Raw genomic sequence first — 20,934 nt, 5'->3', positions numbered from 1 at the left:
AGGTAAACTATTTATGAATTTATTCCCATCTCCATGAGAACTTTATTCCCACCCTTTTCCTTGGGAAATTTTTTCTATTCCCAGGAACATTTTATACCCGGGAATAAAATTTAGTAAACTTGTAACAAACATAGACATATACATTCATATCATTTTATTCCCGGGAATCAACAATTATAACTTGAAACAAACACACCCTTAAAACAAATATAAAATATTAACATATTTATCTTAAAAAAACATTTTTTTTTAAAACATATCGATAAACTTGAGCAAAACATCATAAAAAATTATTATTTTTTGACTGAAAATAACAATTTCTTAAATCTATAAAATGCAGAATTTCAATCCTATCCTCTTTATGATGCTATGACTCAGATTCACTTGGGTAATAACGACATTGACACTTGGCAAAGATATTATCAAGCACGACTAAGAAAATATTTATTTGCTTTGTCCTACACTTAATTATATTCCGTTTGATGTTTGCATGTGTTCCTGTTTTATTTATCTTGTCTTGAAGCTATAGAGTGTAGACACACACAAGAATAATGGATATTTATTTATTTATTTTATTTTTTTCAAAAAAAAAATGGATATTTGGGTGTCAACATTTTCCTATTTAGTTTTTTTATTTTGTATTGTTTTAGTTTAATAATGTGGTGACAAAAATTATTCTTTTATGATTAGATTATGTTATAATAATTTTTATGAATGTAAAATAATCCATCTCTATATATTAAAAAAAATCGATTAAAAAGATGATCACTTTAAATTTCGGCCTTATTTTTATTTTTATTTTTATTTTCTAGCCGCTAAATTACTTTAAAAAAAATATATATATTAAAAACATAAATTTAACTTCAAACTATAACCAACCATGCATTTTGTCTAAATTTTTCAATTTTTGTGTTATATAAGACAATATCTAGATAATGATCAAATTATATATTGACTAAATTTTTGTGAATATCTAACTTAACAACTTCGACATTTACGATTAAAGATAAGATTTTTTTTGTTGTAAGACGGTATTTTGATAATGATCAAATTATATATTGAGTATTTAGTAGATGTTTTACCAAAAGTATAGATAAAAAATCATTTCATAAAACTCAATCTCTATCCTCGCCAAAAAAGCGTGAACAATTTTTGTCAATATATACGCTTTGTCAATGACATTTAAACCCTTGTCAAAGCTATTTCTTCTTCTTCTTCTTCTTTTCCCAACTCAATCTCTCATCATTCACAAACAAAAATGGCAAAAGATAGAACTATTGGCGTGGCTTTGGATTTCTCCAAGAGCAGCAAGAATGCTCTGAAATGGGCACTTGAGAATTTAGCTGATAAAGGTGACAACATTTACATCATTCACATCAGCCATGATTCTCTTGATGAAGCTCGTAATCAGTTATGGGCCAAAGATGGTTCTCGTAAGTACCATTCATTTTTCTTCATTTTTTTTGATAATTTTTACTTATCTTATGTTTTATTTATTTATTTTTCTGATCTGATCTTATATTGTTAGTTTGATAAGAGTTCGAATCTTGATTTAAATAATTCTTGATCAAACTTTATTTATCTTCTAACAGAATTTCAGATTATCAGAGTCTCGAGTCTAATTAGACTGAATTTGACTAGAACAAATTTTAAACATATTTTATTTATCTTCTGGCCGAAACTCTGGATTATCAGGGCCGGTTTCTCCCAGAACGGAGAGTGACAACATAAAGAATCTATTCTAATAGAAATGTATGAATCTTTCATCATACTTGATTCATACATTTATATCGGACTAGATTCTTTCGATTTTGACACGAAATTTGGCCGAACTCTGGATTACCGGTGCATGTTCTCTTGATTATCAGTATGACATGACATGACATGATATTGATTTTGGTTTTTTTTTTTTTAAATTTATATTTTTTTATTGTTGTGAAGCTCTTATTCCGCTGAAAGAGTTCAGAGAACCAGAGATAATGAAGAAGTATGGTGTTCAGATTGATATTGAGGTTCTTGATTTGCTTGACACTTTTTCAAGACAAAAAGAGGTATTTTTATTTTTCTGCATTTTAATCTAGACAAGGATGTTTTAGGAGTTTTAATTGTTTTTGTATTTGTGTAATAATTATTGATTATTGATTTTTAGGTGAATGTTGTTACAAAAGTGTACTGGGGTGATGCAAGAGAGAAACTTATGGATGCTGTTGAAGATCTGAAGTTGGATTCTCTTGTTATGGGTAGCAGGGGTCTCAGCACAATTCAAAGGTTTTTTTTTTTTTTTTTTTTTTTACCCTAATTTCCTAATCTTGTGTTTAATAATTGATCATGTGGGGTTTGCTTTGGAGTGTAAGTTGGTGAGTTAGATACCAAACTTTATCTATGTTCCGACTGAATTTTTTATTAGAAGATAGATATTTTAGTGACATGATACAATTTGTTGAATGTTGATACTCAAGTTGCTCATGTTTGGATGAGCGGTGAGATTGACAAAATTAAGGTGAGTCAGCGCGATTTTGGCAAAAGCTACACTTTGTGTGTGTTGCAATTTTGACAAAATCACTCATTTTTGTAGCTTTACAAAATCAGGGTGGCTCACCGTGATTTTTTGGTCTCACTGTTCATCCCGACATGCATGTTTGGTTCCACTGCCTGAGACACAAAATTCATATTTACGTTTTTGAAACGTGGTTTGAGCAATTTTCCCAAAATCACATTTATAGTGTGTTTGGTTTGGTGTTTATAATGATAGATGCGTGTCTGGGTTCATTTCTGCTGTGAATTAATGAAACCTTAATTCGTAGCTTCCGGTAGACGTGCATCTGGCACCCATTCTGCCGTGGAAACATAGTAGTATTAGTTATCTTTGACTTCGAGTCCTATAATTGATTTTAGCCCCAAACTCAATTCTATCTAAGTGTTCAGATTTCTTTAAGTGTGGATTTTGGATGCAACTGAACTATAAAGTGTAGCAATTTTTATCTAAACTATTCTGATATGAATTGATATACTAATTTTTTCCCTTGGATGTATTGAAGTATAAATCACTTTACATTAAACTGATTTTTTTACCAAAATCAATTTTACAAGAATCAAATTATTCAAAATCAATTTTCGTTAATACGGAACTACATTGTCGTATAATCTGATGATGAGGGAGTCAATCTCAAACCGATGCATACAGAAGAGCATCTATTAGGAAAAATAAATGTTTTAAATATATATCTATCTAAGTACTGAAGAAGATATTGAGTTCATCCTTTCACTACATGATCTTAATCCTATGAATAAATTATCAATTCATCAAAATATTTGTTGTGATGGAATTTTTCTGTCTGATTTAATTAAAATTTGAGTCTCATGAACAGGATATTACTGGGAAGTGTAAGCAACTTTGTGATGACCAATGCTCCTTGCCCTGTGACTATTGTGAAGGATAATTGCAGCAGCAGCAGCAAGTAAAGATGAATAGCATTTAAATTTGGAATGATATCTGTTTCTTGCATTGTATTTGAGCTCTAGTTTGTCAAACTTCTGTTTCTTCATTTGAGATTATAAATTATGACTATTTTGGTTAACTTTATTGAAGAAATAAATAATGATGTAATTTGAGAGCATTATAGTACTCCAAAATTTATTAGTTTCACATGCTCTGTACAACCAGACACATAAATTTTTATTCATATTGTGCCATAAATTATTTAAGGAATTTTCTGTTATCGTTGTATCTTTAGCATCTGACTTTTTTAGTAGTGCATATATTTTTCTGGCTAAGTTATCAGATTTATGCACATGGTGGAGCCACTATCATGTGAGAGCACAGGTTTTTTCAGATATTAGGTGACAAATAATTTGGAAAAATCTTTTAACATATTCACATTGGAGTCCTTTTGAAGCACAACTATTATGAGTCATCTTTCCAAAAAATAAACTAGTGTGATTCTTTCAAATATGACAAATTCTATGGAAGACTATTTTAATAAAAGGTCAATGATAGATTGATACTTTTTCCTGCCTACAATTGAAATGTAATGTTAGAACATGTCACATAATAAAATGATAATGACCAAGCACATACATTCAATTTCAATATTCTAAATGAAAATGTTTTCACAAGAACTTAAGATGATTTATAGGGTGGTGAAGAAAACCTGATGATGTAGAATACCTTCTATTAAGAAGATTCAAAACTTGACCAACACATGTCTTAGAGTCAAATTCTACGACTGTGGGCTACTACCGAACATTGTCGAAAAGTAGAAGTTTACGGTCCTTGTCATTTTGGCGACTTGGACAAAGACTTGATTGATGCCGGTTTGACAAAAACAAAAGAAAGTAAATATGAGATAAATAGTGAGGCAACACATGTTTTCTTTTATTTTTGTTAAACTAAAATTGGTTGTCCTAGTGTCTCTAGACGTTACAACATGGAGCATTATGAACTTCTACTTAGATCGACGTCAATCATCGCTAAAGTTTATGACGATTTCAAGTATTGGTTCACGGTGCCAACCTGTAGAACTTGCCGGCTTTAGAGTGTTGAAAATAGAAAGCTTTCAATAGGTTAAAATGTTTTTTTTTTGCTTTTATCAAATCTGAATACTTTAATTTTCAATGAACCAATTCAAAAATGGTTTTAGCTAGATAATCAATCCAACAGCTCAAAGATGCAGATTTCAAACATTTATGTAAGTAATGAGTGACAGAGTGATTGCACACTAAGCTAAACTGAAACGATCAGTATTGTACTTAGTAATCATCTTCAATCCCGCGGCTTCTTCAATCACAGGGAGTCAGAAAGCTTAGGTAGGAAGCAGCAATGTCCACAATACTAATTTTCTCTCCACCAAATTATGATGATGGGTTTATTAAATGTATATGCACTGAGAAGTTAGAAAGGTTTATGTTTGTTGGTAGCATGTATTTAGTAGAAGTAAGCATTGACCTTTTCTCTTTTAATGGCATGGTTGAAACGGGGGTATGATCGCCAGTTAGTTCTAATTCCTCGAGCTCCATGCGCTGTAGTTAGGTATCGATTCTCTGATCATAGGTTGTTTTAAGATGTTAATCTTGGTTTAATAAATGTTGGTATCTGCTTATAATGATGATCGGAGAGTGTATAATTCATAAGCACCGACAATGTAAATTGTTTTTACGTTGTTAACCAATCATTTCTGTTCGATGATCATTAGAAAAGATCGATTTTCCTCGTAAGTCATACACATGATTGTCTATGATTAGTTGACAGCTGACAGTTAACCAAAATTATTCTCATCATTTGAACCTTTCAATCATTTAAGATAATAAGATAAGATAGCACTCCATATCATATAGGAGACTTGAACTAATTATAAATATCAAATTTGTACTCATAAGTGACAATAAAACTCAAAATACAGCTCAAATAAACTAAAATGAGTGAAATTTTCTTTATTTCTGGGATTAGTCTAAAGACCAACCTATTTATCTCTCTTAATCCAACGGCTCTCGAGCATGCGGCATCACTCCTGAAATCAGTCTATTTCGAAGCAGCACTAATCGCTGCATATCGAGATTTGAAAAAGCCGAGGAGTCCATCTTTTGGAGGGAGATTCTCTTTCACAATAGGATGATTGTTGAATTCTTGACTCCACTTATAGAGCTTAGGAAATTTGTCACTGCTAAGAACCTTTAACCCTACAGCTTCTTCAATCGCAGGAAGCCAGAAAGCTAAGTAGGAAGCAGCAATGTCCACAATGCTAATGTTTTCTCCACCAAAGAATTTGTGCTTGAGTTCATTCTCAAGAAATTGTAGGGCTTGCAATGATTCTTCAATGCCTTTCTCACGTTCTTCTTTGTTCACTGTCCATGCAGCCTTTGATATTGCTGGCAGGATCTAGAATCATAGAAAATAAAATTCACGATGTTTCTTAGAAAATAATATTATTAGGTACAAGAGTTGAAAATTAAATAAATTATGATGATGGATGTAATTCATCAATCTTCATAGGTATAAGTTTTCACCACAATCAAAGTGAAAATAATGTGAATTTTTTGGCATTGGAATGACGCATTGACACTTCTCATATTAGGCGTGTCTTGTGTCGGACATGCGTCGATGTCTGACACCGACACCGACACGACGACTATAATTACACTAAATTATATCATTTTCTCAAATTATTGTCTGTGTCAGCGTGTCGTGTCCACGTCGTATCCGATGTCCATGTTGTATATATGCTTCATAGATCACTAATAACTGGTGAATGAAAGAAATGTGTGCACGATATTATAGTTAATTTGCCAGAATTACGATGAACCACTGTGATTCTGTCAGATACATCATGCATTTAGTATAATTTTATAATTAAAATAGAAAATAAATAGGACTCACCTTGTCATCAATGAATCTAGACCAAAATCGAGCCAAGGCTTTCTCATAGGGTTGTTGAGGGAAAATAGGATAGTTCTCCCATGTTTCATCAATGTATTCAAGGATCACAAGGGACTCAGCTAAGGGTTTTCCATTATGGACAAAAACAGGCACCTTCTTGTGAATAGGATTATACTTAAGAAGAAGATCACTTTTGTTCCTTAAATTTTCTTCAATGTAAGTGTATTCAATACCCTTTAGTTTTAGAGCAATTTGCACCCTTCGAACAAATGGGCTTCCTCCTACACCTAACAATTGAACTTCTCCTTGATCTTTGGCCATTTCAACGTTTAGATATTCTAAGCTCTTCACAAAATGTCGATGTGAATTTTAGTTTAGAAGTTGTGACTCTATAAAACTGGGGACTTTGGTATATATTGTCATAAATTAGTTAGGTAAGGTTTGTGATGTAGAATTCACCACGTATTCATTCATGTTATTACTATAGTAGTTACGTAAGACCTTAACTACCAAATTGTCAACGAGAAATAGCATTTTAAGGCACGAATTTAACATGAAAAGTCGACTATAAATTATGTTATATAGTTAATATAATTTAGATATGTGATTAATCATGTTTATTAAATGATTAATGAGTATGATAAGGTGTACCAAATCAGTTATTAATCACATATAAAGATTAAACGTAATATAAGCAAATTAAAAATTTAGAACTTTTTTTTATATATGTTTTAATAACTTAGAACTTCTAATTCAATAATTAAATATATAAAATTTAGAATCATGTAGTATGTTTCATTTCAATCACCCATCATATTCTATCTTTTGCATTTAGGTTCTCAACAAGATTTTGATTTCATTTAGTCATTTGTTTCTAAAAATACCTTAATTATAGTTATTTGAATCGATTAGAGCACCTACTTAAAAACTACAGAGTATTGGTACAAAAATTATTACTTGCAAGTTGCAACCATCCAATTGATAAAGATAGCTATAAGGACCAAAATTGACATAAATGAGACTAAATCTTTTTGAGAGTAAAAGCCAAAAGCACCATATTAGACTACAAATATATTGAAGCCATTTTTCCATTAAAAACATAAATTACAACCTCTAGGAAAAAAATTATTAAAGGTAGAAGTTCAACATCTATTCCTATTTTAAAAGAAGTAATATGGCTTTACAATTTTTTTCTATGAACACTGAGAAAGATAGGTTGCCTCCTTAGTAGAGTGGGCAACAACTTAGGTAAGTATAATTACCTTCAAAACTACATTATGGCTTTTTTGTCATGTAAATATAACACTAACTTTTCATCAAAGTAGAAATAAGATGATAAAAGATCATAGAGAAATTTGATACGTAAAACTCATATTTTTTTCACTTCTTAGTCGTAGTGCGTGAGTCTTAAACATGACACATAGCAGTGCCACATATTACATATACAATCAAATATACTACGTCATTTTGATTAGGAAGAGGAAAATTGATTAACGTTATGTAATTAGGAAAGGATTGTAGTTTTGTTAAAATCTAATGAAAGTTAAAATTTTAGAAGGTAATTACTTATTCACTCACAAAGCTAATCATAATAAGATAGTGCAAACTCCAAAGTATATTTTGAGAGCTATAGATTGTGTGTGTATATTTATTCTAAATTAGTCCGTATACTTATAATATGAACGAAGTGGACCGGTATTATAACGTGTGTGTTATAAAGTTGCTATAGATTGTCCACACAGACTTTTAGTGAAAAAAATTCAAATTCATTCTTTTATTTATAAAAAAAAAAGCCTAAAAATGAAAGTAATAATCTAAATATAATACTATAATATTATGCTTTGACCAATAATTGAGCAAACAATATAATCTTCTTCAATACCGTCAAAAGCAGGGTAGCACTTGGGTGACATAGAGTTGAGTGATATTGGTGACATTGGCCAATCACAATGTCACAATGCTTGTGAAAGAGAGAGAAACACAAGCATTGTGGCATTGTGATTGGCCAATGTCACCAATATCACCCAACTCTATGTCACCCAAGTATTTTCCGTCAAAAGCAACAAACTTCTTTCCAACTCCATTCATAGAGCAACCCTTCACTATTTTGGACATTCAGCTAGAAACTAGAAACTCAAAGCTGACCTAGCCAAAGGAATCTTCAACTACCTTTCTCTCCAACCCAACTTCCACTACACTTACTCATCCTACCTACCTCATAAGGTTGCTATGTAGACCCTTCATATGGACCCGAATTCCATGTTGTTATTGCCTCATGAAGTTTTACACGGTGATCAATCTTGGTCATATAACAATGATCTAATGGTTCAGATTTGTTAGGTTGGTATTGGCCTAATTCAATTGTGATTGGCCTAATTCGACATAACTTGAATTTCTGATGGCACTCGTTAACCAATTGATAAATTAAAAAATATTAATGTAATAAAAAAATTTCAAATTCAAAAACCAAATTATTTTGGTCATGCAATTTTAGAGAATGATCATTCACTCATTTTAACATGTGAAGTTATACATGTTAAAATGGAGTTATGCAAGTTCGTGGCATTGTTCAATTAAACTAAAAAATCAAGAAAAAAATAACAAGCTTTTGGCTTACAACTCAAATCAGTACAACATGATTATTTTGAAGGAAAATTAAATTATGAAAAACAATTATAAATCATGCCTCTAAAATTGGTTCTACTTTGAAGCTGAAGCTTTGAAAAAGGCAAATAGTTCATCTCTTGGAGGCAACCCTTCCTTGATAACAGGGTGATTGATAAATTCTTGACTCCATTTATATACCTTTGGAAATTTCTCAAGAGTGAGTAACTCCAACCCTGCAATTTCTTGTAATATATAAACCCAATAACCAATGAAATTGGCAGCAATATCTACAAGTCCTAAGGTTTCTCCACCAAAGAATTTCTTGTCCTTTATTTCATCCTCTAGTATCTTTAGAGCTTCTAATGCTTCCTCCACAGCTTTCTCACGTCCCTTCTCATCACTCCAACAAGCATTCCATATTGCAGGCAAAATCTAAATCCAATAAAGATAAATCTTATATTAATAAATTGTGCACAAATACAACTTATGACACTAGCAAGTTTGTTTTTAATATACTATTTGGACCGCGACATCAAGATTTTTGATGTATCTGCTACAACAATGCGGGTGTTATTAAGGCAAACATTTTTTTGCAAATATTTAAAAAAAAAAAGCTAAACTAACGCATTCAAATTTAGGCAAAATCGAACCTCAAACCTTAAGAAGGAGCACACATCAAGTTATTAAGGCAAACATTAACTGCATTTTGACGCAAATTCTTTGCAATATCAAAGATCGCGATGTAAGTGTAACCATGACCGATGATTGTCTAATTCTAATATGGGGGTATACAATTGTGATTGCAAGAGCTATGTCAGGGTTTTGAACCATTATGGTGAGACTAATTCCTGGGTGTTTATTTGGTTCTACTATTGCACAAATTGGTTTTGATTGAATTAATTTGTAAACTTTCTTTTTGTTGAACACAATTGATTTGTAAACTTGATCTAAGTTAAAAGTGAATTTAATGTAAAATGATTTTGTTTGGATACATTTAAGTGTTGAACAATAAACTTAAGTGCAAAAGTAAAGTTTGTAGGCTATAACTACAAATCCTAGCATCAAGTTAGAATGACAAAACCAATTCTAATAAAAAAAACAAAACAAATATACTAAAATCTATTTTAAGTTTTCATAATCACTTTTGCCTATCCTAAAATGAATCCAAACATACACTTATTTTTCTTGAATAGAGTCTCACCTTAACAACTCTCTCTCTCTCACCTCTACTTTAATACTATCATAATTATGGTGATTGCAAATGAGAATTTAAAACATGAACCTTAAAAGTGTAACAAAAAAAGAATCATGATACTAACCTTGTCATCAAGAGTCTTAGACCAAAAACGAGCCAAGGCTCTCTCATAAGGATCCTCAGACAAAAGTGGATTATTCTTCCATGTCTCATCTATGTATTCAAGAATGATAAGAGACTCAGCAATTGGATTTCCATTGTGAACAAGAATAGGCACCTTCTTGTAAACAGGATTGTATTTAAGAAGATCATCACTTTTATTAGCTAGATTTTCTTCAGAGTATTTGTATGGAACACCTTTGAGTTTCAATGCAAGATCAATTCTGTTGCTAAATGGACTTGCCCATTTTCCTAATAGCCTCACTTCTTCTTGATTTGCAGTAGCCATCTCAAAAATGAATTTTGTACCTAAGAAATGTGAATTTTAGGATATGATTGTAATAGCTTTGATTAAAAGTTTTTGCTGTTTATAGAGGACAAGGATTAGTGTTTGGTTTGTGATGTTTTTGGTCAACTTTGATGGACTAGAACTTGGTGGGTTGGTGGCTACTGGGTAGGTAAGCTTCCTATCTTGAATAATCTATCATATATCTATTAGAGAATAATTTTTATGATTTTTCACATGTGATGAGAATTCTTTCTTTTATTGGGGTTAAATGTTTTTGGCTACCTTTATAAAATAAAGAAAATCTTAAAGATGAAAATTATATATTGGAAATTGTGTTAATCTATTTTTTAAAATTTTTATAATTATTTTATTTCAATTAAAAATACTAACTAATTGTGAAAATTTAGAGTACATGTTAGTATAACTCATAAAATAAATATTTTGTTCTTAACTTATGTAGTTGTTTTTATATGTAGATGAAGTGACAAACGTGATATGAATTCATACACACAAATTTGACGTTTTAGGGCACAAAGATAAATGTTTGTAAAATATGATAGATTATTCAAGGGACTACCTATACTTTTATAGGGCACAAAGATAATAAATTTAAGCATTTTAAGAATTAAAAAAGCAAAAGCATTAGTTGGGCTAACGTTCAGTAAGGATATATTGGGCCTTAGCGTATGTCATATGGACTAGGCTCAGGGCCTTTTGCATCCAGCGAGTCATAAATCTGAAAAATTACCCTACACCACTATATTTAATCTTTTACCACTAGAAAAAATTAAAATTAGATATAGCATCAAAACTCATATATGCTGATACCTATCCAAACTCTCCTCGATTTAACGAAATTTTCCCATTTTAACTGGGTTTGGATATAAATTTAGATTTTTTCCGATTTTAAAACATGGGTATGAGATGTGTAACAATAATATATGTACTCACCCCGAACTCATACCCAAACACATCTAGAATGTAGAAAATTATTTTATTATCCATCGAGATTTGTCATGTTGTAAAAACAGTCATTGAAATTTAAAGGAGCAAATAATTTATTTGATCAACAAAATGTTGAAGTCATCATATTGCTGGATAATGCATTACGACATTGTCATCCGAGCTGGAAAAAAACTTATTTTTTATTAAAAAAAGGATTCAATGTGGGGATGGGGATGAGGCGGGGATACCGAAATTTGTTGGAGACGATGATGAAATTTAATTTCTCATCTTAGCTGGATATAGATAAGGTAACAGGTAAATATATAAAGCCGAAGATGAGGATGGGAAAGATAAAACATTAGTTCATCCTTACGTCAGCTAGAAGAAGACCAACAAAGGTCACAATTCCCTAATTTTTTTTTACTTCTGTTTATCAGCTAGAGTGTGTTGTATGTTTTTGTCTATATTTATATTTTGTGAACTTTATGTAATGTTGTATAATGAGCTTTTATTTTATTTAATATATTGGACATTAAATACTGAAGTTTTTAGATTTAATTATATTAATCACTAACACGAATTTTTAAAAGAGAAAAAAATTGAGATTTCGTTTGCAATTTATAAAAGAACCCTAATCCACAACAATAATCTCGATTTAAAATTCCTAATCGTAATTTTGCTTAGAAATTTTGATTCATTGTGTGTCATTTTGTCAATGCATTCTTTACCCACCAACAACGATTTACTATTCACAATTTCACAATGTATTCATCTTCGCACGTTTGCAATTTCTTTATTTCATATTTTCTTTCTCCACTAACGTTAATCTATTAATTTTTTAGAAAGTCTTAATACATTCATCATTTTAATATCCTTCAAATTTCGTACTCCCTCCATCTTAAATTAGGTGTCATATATCTTTCTTATTATTCTTAATATTAAATTTTCGTTCATATAGGAACTTTTTGAATTCAAATAGACGATTCCACATTAATCAAGTAAAATTGAATTACTCTAAAAAATTATTGATCGACATGATTATTTCTGAGGTGTTACAGTAGACACACGTAAGGGCACGAATATAATAATTGGGTGATAAATGAGTTTAGTTAAGATCTGATTTAAATAATAATTAACCTCTAATGATAACACAATTTCTAACTTTCCTTACAAGGCTTTCCCTAATCTTAAAAACAATTTTCTATTGCTGGTTGTTCCAACTGAACTCGTAAAAGCAAAAATTAAAGAGCTTCTACCAAAGACCAACATAACAACTAGGTTGGTGAATTGGAAAAGTTGATAGGGATACTAGCAAGTATTAAATCTTAGAGTCACATGTTTAGTACATAGTTCATTTAATTCGCATTGGCTCCTGTAGGATTTTCAAATGTAGAGAGTAAATAGTTTATGTCTCCCTATTAAATGCATAATGTCTGCATCATGCTTCTCTCCATTTCGAATGATTAGTTTGTGCAGTTGCGTGTAAAAATAGTCCGGTTAAAATGTAACCTATCATGTAAAAATATGAAATATTTACTTCATCTGTTCTATATTAATTGACATAGTTTGACCATGTACATTATTCATATACTTAAACTATAATTTTCAATTAATTTCTACTTATATATAAAGATCAACGATAGCATATAAAATTTTGTTGAATTTGTCTAATGAATATTTTTTAAAATATCAAATATTTATAACTTTTTTTAATAGATAATTAAAGGTAATAATTGTATTGAAACAGTCAACTGTGTCACTTAGGAACAAAAGAGTATCCTCGGTCTCGTGTACAAGAGAATGTTGGATGAACAACATACAATTATAAGTCTTAACAACAGAAATCTTAAACACCGACAAAAAATTGATAAAAAAATGTAAATTATATATTTTTTTTTACATAACTTTTTTTTATTGTAAAGTAAAAAATCTATACCAATAAAAAAATGTAAATGATTAAAAAGTCTAACATTTACTATAATGATATTGTATTGGACATTTTAATTCTTAATTAATATTTGAATTTGTGTATAGCATTTATATATATTTACCAAAAGAAAAATGAAGACTATATATATGTTTTGGCTCCTTTGAAAAAAGTATATACGTATCATGTGTCACATGGAGGAACATATACTACTTTGTATATTGATAAGGCTAAATAGAGCGTTCCAAAAAATTTGATTCTTCAAATTTTAATTTTTTTCACAAGTCACTCTCAATATCACATGCTTTGATCAATCTTGAGTAATGATGATTGTCTTCATTCTTCAAATATAAGTAAGCAATCAAAGTTAACTCACAAAACATTCCAAGAACTTATCTATCATTTAAAAACATCATGTTAACAACTAATTAGAAAGTGACTACACCAAACAAATAGAAAGAACATAACCTCAACAATAACATCAATAACTAACAGCACTATAGGAAAGTGTTACAATTGCACTAAATAGTCTATGTTTTCTTGAAGAAGGTGAATATTACAATGGAGGGTGTGGATTTAATTGAGAAGAATGAAGTTAACAATGATGAAGGAAACAAAGAATGTCAAAATGGTAGTAATGATGTGATTTTGGTTGATTTGGATGAAGAACATGGTCTAGAGAGCAATTCTAGCAGTAGTGTTATGGAGTCATCCATGGAATTGCCGATTGAGGAAGTTTCTTCATGTGATTGTACTAGTCGAGATGGAAGTGAAGTCGAAGAGGAAAAGGATTCGAGCAGTGAAAATTTTGAGAAACAAGTTTCAGTATTGCCAATGCCAGGTATTTCAAATTATTTTATTAAGATTTCTGCAATTTTGTGATTAATATTTTAACGCTGCGACAAATTAAATTTCATAACACAACATTGGTGACCTCTACTGCTATTTGACACCTTGGTTGCAGATACAATTAGTATACCGTTTTGAAAACCTTGTTTGCATAATTAATTTATAGATTTTGCAGTGAAGTGCTATGTATGATGAGTTCAACAGAATATGTTTTTTAATTTTATTTTGATTATTAGTGCTAGAGATTGAGATGATGAAGGAGAGGTTTGCAAAATTGTTACTTGGAGAAGATATGTCAGGTTCTGGAAATGGGGTCCCTACAGCTTTGGCTATATCTAATGCCATAACTAATCTATGTGGTATGCATTTAAAAAACAGTTTCTTCATGCTAGTTTTGGTGTTGAATTTAATGGAACTTGAATTCTAAAATTTTGATATTTTTATACATTTCTTGAATCTTTAGCCACTGTTTTTGGCCAACTTTGGAGATTGGAACCTCTGTCACCAGAGAAGAAAGCAATGTGGCAAAGAGAGATGGAATGGCTTCTTTGTGTTAGTGATCATATTGTTGAATTCAAGCCTACTTGGCAAACATTTCCAGATGGAAGCAGGTTTGAGGTACAAGTATAACTTTAGAAAGAATTTTAATGTGAACTTATACAGGGGTATGAAGTATCTGTGATCATTCTTATATAAAATATAAAATCAATAAATTTTTGCAGTCATGTGGTTGATCCGAGTAGTTAATGACATTTTAAGCAAGTGGTCAGTGGTTTGATTTCAGACTCTTTTGTATGAAGAAAACACAGTTGGCAAGGATGAAATCACCTTGTGTATTCGACTGATTTTTTTTTTTTATAATTTTTTTATTATTGATGTTTACGTGTTGGTATCGATATCGTGTCTAATATCAGTGTCTATGTGAGTGCTTAACACACATTATTGTTTGATGCTTAACACTATTTATTTTCATATTTGAATCAGGTCATGACTTGTAGACCACGCTCGGATCTCTACATCAATCTGCCAGCTTTGCGAAAATTAGATAACATGCTTCTTGTAAGATGTTTCTTCCTTTTATTCACATTAATTCAGTTTTGTATCCAAATTTTCTAAACATTTTCTCTTTATACAGGAAATACTAGACAGTTTTGTCAATACAGAGTTCAGGTATGTAGACCAAGGTGTTATGGCTCGCAATGAAGACGGTTCATCTTCTTTTCAGAGACAAGAAGAGAAATGGTGGCTTCCTGTACCTCAAGTCCCTCCTTGCGGTCTCCATGAAAATTCAAGAAAGCAGTTGCAGCATAAGCGCGATTGCGCAAACCAAATATCGAAAGCTGCAATGGCTATTAACAACATTACTTTAGCTGAAATGCAGGTTCCTGATGCTTATTTAGAGTCTCTTCCAAAGGTACTATTACCACTAATGTTTTTTATTATTTCAAATGTTAGCATAATAAATATGCACTTGAGAAACCACCCTTTCGCTATGGATTGAACATATGAAGCGTGATTTGATGGCCTATTAGCGTATAGCCTAACAGATGTAGATAGACTTTGATACCATCTTAAAATTCGGCTGAGTGTAACTCAACTATGCGAAACCAGTTTATAAGGTGAGAGATGTCTCTCACAGATATTTATGCAGACCATGTAACATTTAATGTAGGATTCTTAACACACGGACTTGAACTTTTTTGCAGTGTGACTGCACATTGTAAACCACATTTAGACAGTCCATATTTCAATGTCGATTTTGATATTTTTGAAAATGTAAATTACTGAGAATAAAATATGGATCGTCTAATCTTGATCAAATGGTCTAGATATGGCTAACTACATGCAGTCACAGACTTGTGATTGCACTCATCCCCGAACATATATTCTATTATCGTAATCAATGTCATTATTTGTAATCAATTGTCTTTACTTATTGTTATATTTATTCTCATATTCTCAATGCTTTGTATATAACATGATGGAAAAATTGTTGATCCAACCCTTTTTACAGACTGCAAGAGGTAGCTTGGGGGATGTTATTTACAAATTCATTACATCAGAAATTTTTTCTCCTGAAAGTTTGCTTGCTAGTCTTGAAATATCTTCTGAACATCAAGCCATAAAGATTGCAAATAGAGTAGAGGCTTCTATTTATATTTGGCATAAAAAGACCAACTCAAAGCCTGCAAATCGCGCTACGAGATCAAGTTCAAGATCATCATGGGGAATGTTCAAGGATCTAATAGTTGAAGGAGACAAAAGTGAAATGCTTATAGAGAGAGGAGAAACCCTTCTACTATCTTTGAAGCAACATTTTCCTTTTCTCCCTCAAACATCCTTAGATGTGAGCAAAATCCAATGCAACAAGGTTTGTTATTATGTTTCAATCATGTTTTATCCTAAATCTTTTTGGCTTAAATGTATTTTCGATCCCTAATTCTTGTCTTATTTATGATTATGGTCCCTCTATTTTTAAATTCGCTAATTTAGTCCTTCAGTTTTCAAAATATTTGACATTTTCCCATCTATATATATTTGGGGCTGATTTGTTATGATTTCCCAACTTGGATTTAGAAATAGAATGACCGAAATCTTGAATGAGACAAAATAGAGGACCAAAATTGTAATTAAGTCAATATTTTTTGTTTTTTATACTTCTTTGAGTATTGAAAAGATTGATCTTAGTTTTACAAATCGGTGTGTTTTTTAGGATGTTGGAAAATCCATTCTGGAGAGTTATTCGCGAGTACTAGAGAGTTTGGCGTCAAATATTGTTGCGCGGATTGACGATGTGCTTTACGTAGACAACTTAACCAAACATTCTGATAAATTCTCATCTCTATCAAAAGTTGGTGTAATCACTACTAAGAGTATTTCAGTTCCATATAGTAAGATTGTGACAAATTTTTTTAGCATTGATAGAAAAGAAGACAGTGCTTGTCCAATTGAGAAGTTGGTTCCAAAATTAAAAACATTTGATGAAGTGCCAGAATTGGAAACCGATATGGAATCTAGTGATTGCATAGAAGATATTCAGCTCAATTTAATGGATCAGGCATGGATAGAGTGAAAGGATTTTTACACCATAGATAGATGAGATGGTGCATTTTTTTTCTTGCGATTGTTTAATTTTCTATTTGGGGTGTTTGTATATTTTGTGAATCTGAAATGGAAGAATTTCAAGGAACTATGTAAAAGTTCAGTGAGAGGAATAGAAAATAATGCATTGTTCTGTAATTTTGATTATGATTTTTCAAGCTTCTTTACACAATTAAGACAAATTTATGTATACCTTGATAAAAGTTTTACTATTCAGGCATGGATCAGTAGATACAACTTATAGCATATCAGTATCAAAGAAGGAAGAAGAATTTGTGTACCTTGAATTATGTTGATGAAGGATAACTGTCATGAGAGGATGAGAGTTTTAACCGTCTGATGGGATAACGTTTAAATAGCTAAACGGCTAAGGGCAGACACCTCTCATTGGGCTTAGCTAAATGGTCCAACCCATCACGATCCATTTAGAAAGAATAGTCCAATCACACATATTCGTCAATTAATTAGTGCTTAACACAATAGACCATAATTTATATTATGACATTAACTTATAATAATTGATTATTGTCAATCCATAATTGATTAACTAAATAATTAATCCAACATACCTATCATCGACTCAGGGCTTAGCAGGGCCGGCCCTAGGGCATAGGCCGCGAGTGCGACGGCCTAAGGCCATGCCGGTAGGGGGCCCAAAAGTTTTTTTAAGGTGTAGGGTGTATATAGAAATATTAGGATTTTGGAGGGTATATATAGTCAAATTCTCTGAAAAAGGCCCAAACTTTGACATGATAAAGGAATGGGCTGAAATCTGTTAATGTTTTTGGCCCTTTTAGTGAGATTTACTATATATATCCCATGTGGCACAAATATTTCTATATACACCCTCCTATAATTTTTTTTTTGTTGTTCTTAATAATATGCTCAAAAATTTATTATTTGTTGTTCTTAATAATATGCTCAAAAATTTACTATCGAATAAATTAATGATATTTTTTTGGGTCCTTTGTTCCTAATAATGTGCTTCACTAATATTAAAAATATTGATGATATTTTTTATTCAATAAATTGGGATAATTTTCATAACAAAGCAAATTCTATTTTAGTTAAAAATGGGGGGCTAAAATTTTAGTTTACAATGGTATTTTATTTTGTTTTGGTGTATATAGAGTATTTAATTTATTTTCAGATGTTATCTAAAAAACATTTATTTGGTAGTGAAATGCGAAATAAAAAACGAAATGAAGAGCTAAAAAAACACAACAATGAACTAAAAAAATTATGATCTATTATGTAAGGATCTTTTTTTATATTATGCCTAAGGCTCGTAAAACTCTAGACCCTGGGACTTAGTTACACTTAAAGTTCCTCACCTCTCTTCTACGATGTGTGACTGATAAACAATATATAGCAAAGTGGTATATTTGCAAATACACCTACCATAATTCAACAAAAAATAGAACCTTTTTGTCTTCATCAGTTTTCTATAGCAAAGTGGTACATAAAGAAAAACAATTATTTTCTTGGTACATGATCCATTTATCCTAGTTTTGGAGACTTGGGAGAGCGGACCCAACACTACTTAGGAGTTGGGTCCATGACGGACTATAAAATTCCATGAAAGTCGACGTGATTTTACATTGTGTGATAAATGATATTCAACATTATTTAGATCAGTTGAAACATTTTTGTTTTTTTTAAATCAGTTTATCCAATTTAAAAAGTGTGTTGAACGGTAGTCTACTATAGTTTGACTTTGTTTTGGGTGCCTAAAGAGCAATCCTGATAATAAATCAAATGAAAAGAGATTGATCATAACCGGATGTGAGATATGTGAGAGAGAAATTCAACTTATGCAAGGTACAACCTTAATTAATTATTCAGCGTGTGCAAATCTTATTTTCAATAGGATGGTAGTGTAGCTCTATCTGCCACTATGAGTTGTTATTGGTGATAAAGTTATGTCGGTGGTCTTGTTATACATCAATAGTGAGCATCATATTTGTGTCTTTATGCAAAAGAAAAACCTATGGGTGAGTGCAGAAAAAAAAATGACTTATTAATATGGTTTTTTTATTGCATGCAGACCAACGTAAATTATGGAAGCAGAGAAAAAAGATGTTTCGTAAAGAATCTTTTAAAAATTCATCTTTTTTTACTCCATTGTCAGAAAAAGGAAACGTAACTGCCTGCCTGAGGGGCCAAGCAGCGTGACCAGGGAAAAAAAGTATCGTGCCTTTCGAAAAAACAAGACAAATGGTTAAGTACTTAAAACAAGACAAAGACAAAGACAGAGTGGAAGAAAGAAAGTATTTTTTGTCTCTAGGGAAAAAAAGTATTTTGTGCCTCTATAAAGGAAATGAATGACGTTTATAATATACTAGGGTTGAACCCACCACCTGCATGCATCCCCACCAATTTCAGAATCACCTGATATTCTAATATTTTAGAATTATCTAATATTCTTTTATTTTTAAAGCCAAAGAGAGGATTTTATTAAGAAATAAATGGCACAAGCTAGTATATCATAAACAAGTCGTTGCAAAAATAGTTCCGTCATTTAGAATCTTCAAATTGAAAATGCAAAGACACAGAAAAAAGAAGTAGAAAAACTTTATTTATTTGAACAATCACTTCTTTGTAATCACTTCTAATCTTTAAATTTAATTGAACAATCACTTCCAATCACTGTCTCGTGTAAAAATTGTATCTTTCAATGACACTCTTTAGTGATTAATTTGAAGAAAAGAATGATAAAACCATGAAATCACTTAAGACAAAGTTTTTTGAGTAAATAATCAATTTCCCCCCTGAAATTGTAAGTTTCATCAATTACCCTCCTGAAATTAACAAAACTTCAATTACCCCCTGAAATATCACAACGTTAGTCAATTTACCCCCTCCGTCAAATTTTTCTGTTAGTGAACATGGCGTTTTGCAAATATCCCCCTGAAGTTTTGCACTTATGTGCAAAATGCCCCCCAAACTTAAAAATTTATATTATTTTTTTCTTAAAAACAAACAATTAATAGTTAAATATTAAAGCTAACTATTAATTTTGGAGTTTGGAAAAACTACATACATATATACATCAAAATAGGAAAAAACGTGTATTTTTAAAGTGACAATAATGGTTATTTCTAATAGACAAATTATTATTTTTAGAGGTTTATAAACAAATTAATAATCAGATTTAAATTTATATTTTCTCCTTCACCATCTTAGTCTTTTAACTCCTCCAAATCCTTCAACAATTTGCTCAAACCATTTAAACTACACAACCCCCAATATTAATCCACAAATCATCCCATTATTGTCACTTTAAAAAATACATATTTTTCCCCATTTTGGAGCCTATTTTGATGTATATATGCATGTAGTTTTCCCAAATTCCAAAATTAATAGTTAGTTTTAATATTTAACTATTAATTGTTTGTTTTTAAGAAAAAAATAATATAAATTTTTAAGTTTGGGGGGCATTTTGCACATAAGTGCAAAACTTCAGGGGGGGTATTTGCAAAACGTCA

At 31.0% G+C, this 20,934-nt stretch overlaps 4 protein-coding genes across 4 annotated transcripts; 2 read left to right on the top strand and 2 right to left on the bottom strand.

Annotated features, from left to right (window-relative positions):
* The first annotated feature begins 1,187 nt into the window (after positions 1-1,187).
* On the top strand, positions 1,188-3,727 carry LOC25491536 (universal stress protein PHOS32). The gene is made up of 4 exons (XM_013599479.3): positions 1,188-1,433; positions 1,942-2,051; positions 2,150-2,268; positions 3,369-3,727. Exons 1-4 carry the CDS (start codon positions 1,259-1,261, stop codon positions 3,460-3,462), a joined length of 498 nt encoding a protein of 165 aa, XP_013454933.1. The 5' UTR covers positions 1,188-1,258; the 3' UTR covers positions 3,463-3,727.
* Positions 3,728-5,255: 1,528 nt separating this feature from the next.
* On the bottom strand, positions 5,256-6,769 carry LOC25491535 (probable glutathione S-transferase). Its single transcript, XM_013599478.3, has 2 exons — positions 6,374-6,769; positions 5,256-5,875 (listed from the first exon to the last, which is right to left on the bottom strand). The coding sequence occupies exons 1-2, from the start codon at positions 6,692-6,694 to the stop codon at positions 5,519-5,521; spliced, it is 678 nt and encodes a 225-aa protein (XP_013454932.1). The 5' UTR covers positions 6,695-6,769; the 3' UTR covers positions 5,256-5,518.
* Positions 6,770-8,831: 2,062 nt separating this feature from the next.
* Positions 8,832-10,794, bottom strand: LOC25491534 (probable glutathione S-transferase). The gene is made up of 2 exons (XM_013599477.3): positions 10,300-10,794; positions 8,832-9,412 (listed from the first exon to the last, which is right to left on the bottom strand). Exons 1-2 carry the CDS (start codon positions 10,621-10,623, stop codon positions 9,074-9,076), a joined length of 663 nt encoding a protein of 220 aa, XP_013454931.1. The 5' UTR covers positions 10,624-10,794; the 3' UTR covers positions 8,832-9,073.
* A 3,034-nt stretch (positions 10,795-13,828) lies between these two features.
* LOC25491533 (rop guanine nucleotide exchange factor 7) lies at positions 13,829-17,593 on the top strand. The gene is made up of 7 exons (XM_013599476.3): positions 13,829-14,336; positions 14,581-14,703; positions 14,808-14,962; positions 15,329-15,403; positions 15,480-15,758; positions 16,359-16,715; positions 17,058-17,593. The coding sequence occupies exons 1-7, from the start codon at positions 14,057-14,059 to the stop codon at positions 17,415-17,417; spliced, it is 1,629 nt and encodes a 542-aa protein (XP_013454930.1). The 5' UTR covers positions 13,829-14,056; the 3' UTR covers positions 17,418-17,593.
* The last annotated feature ends 3,341 nt before the right edge of the window (positions 17,594-20,934 follow it).

The sequence above is a fragment of the Medicago truncatula genome, chromosome 4 (assembly GCF_003473485.1).
Source record: "Medicago truncatula cultivar Jemalong A17 chromosome 4, MtrunA17r5.0-ANR, whole genome shotgun sequence".
Taxonomy (NCBI): Eukaryota; Viridiplantae; Streptophyta; class Magnoliopsida; order Fabales; family Fabaceae; genus Medicago; species Medicago truncatula.
Note: the sequence above shows the minus strand (reverse complement) of the source record. Positions and strands in the feature narration are given on the sequence as shown.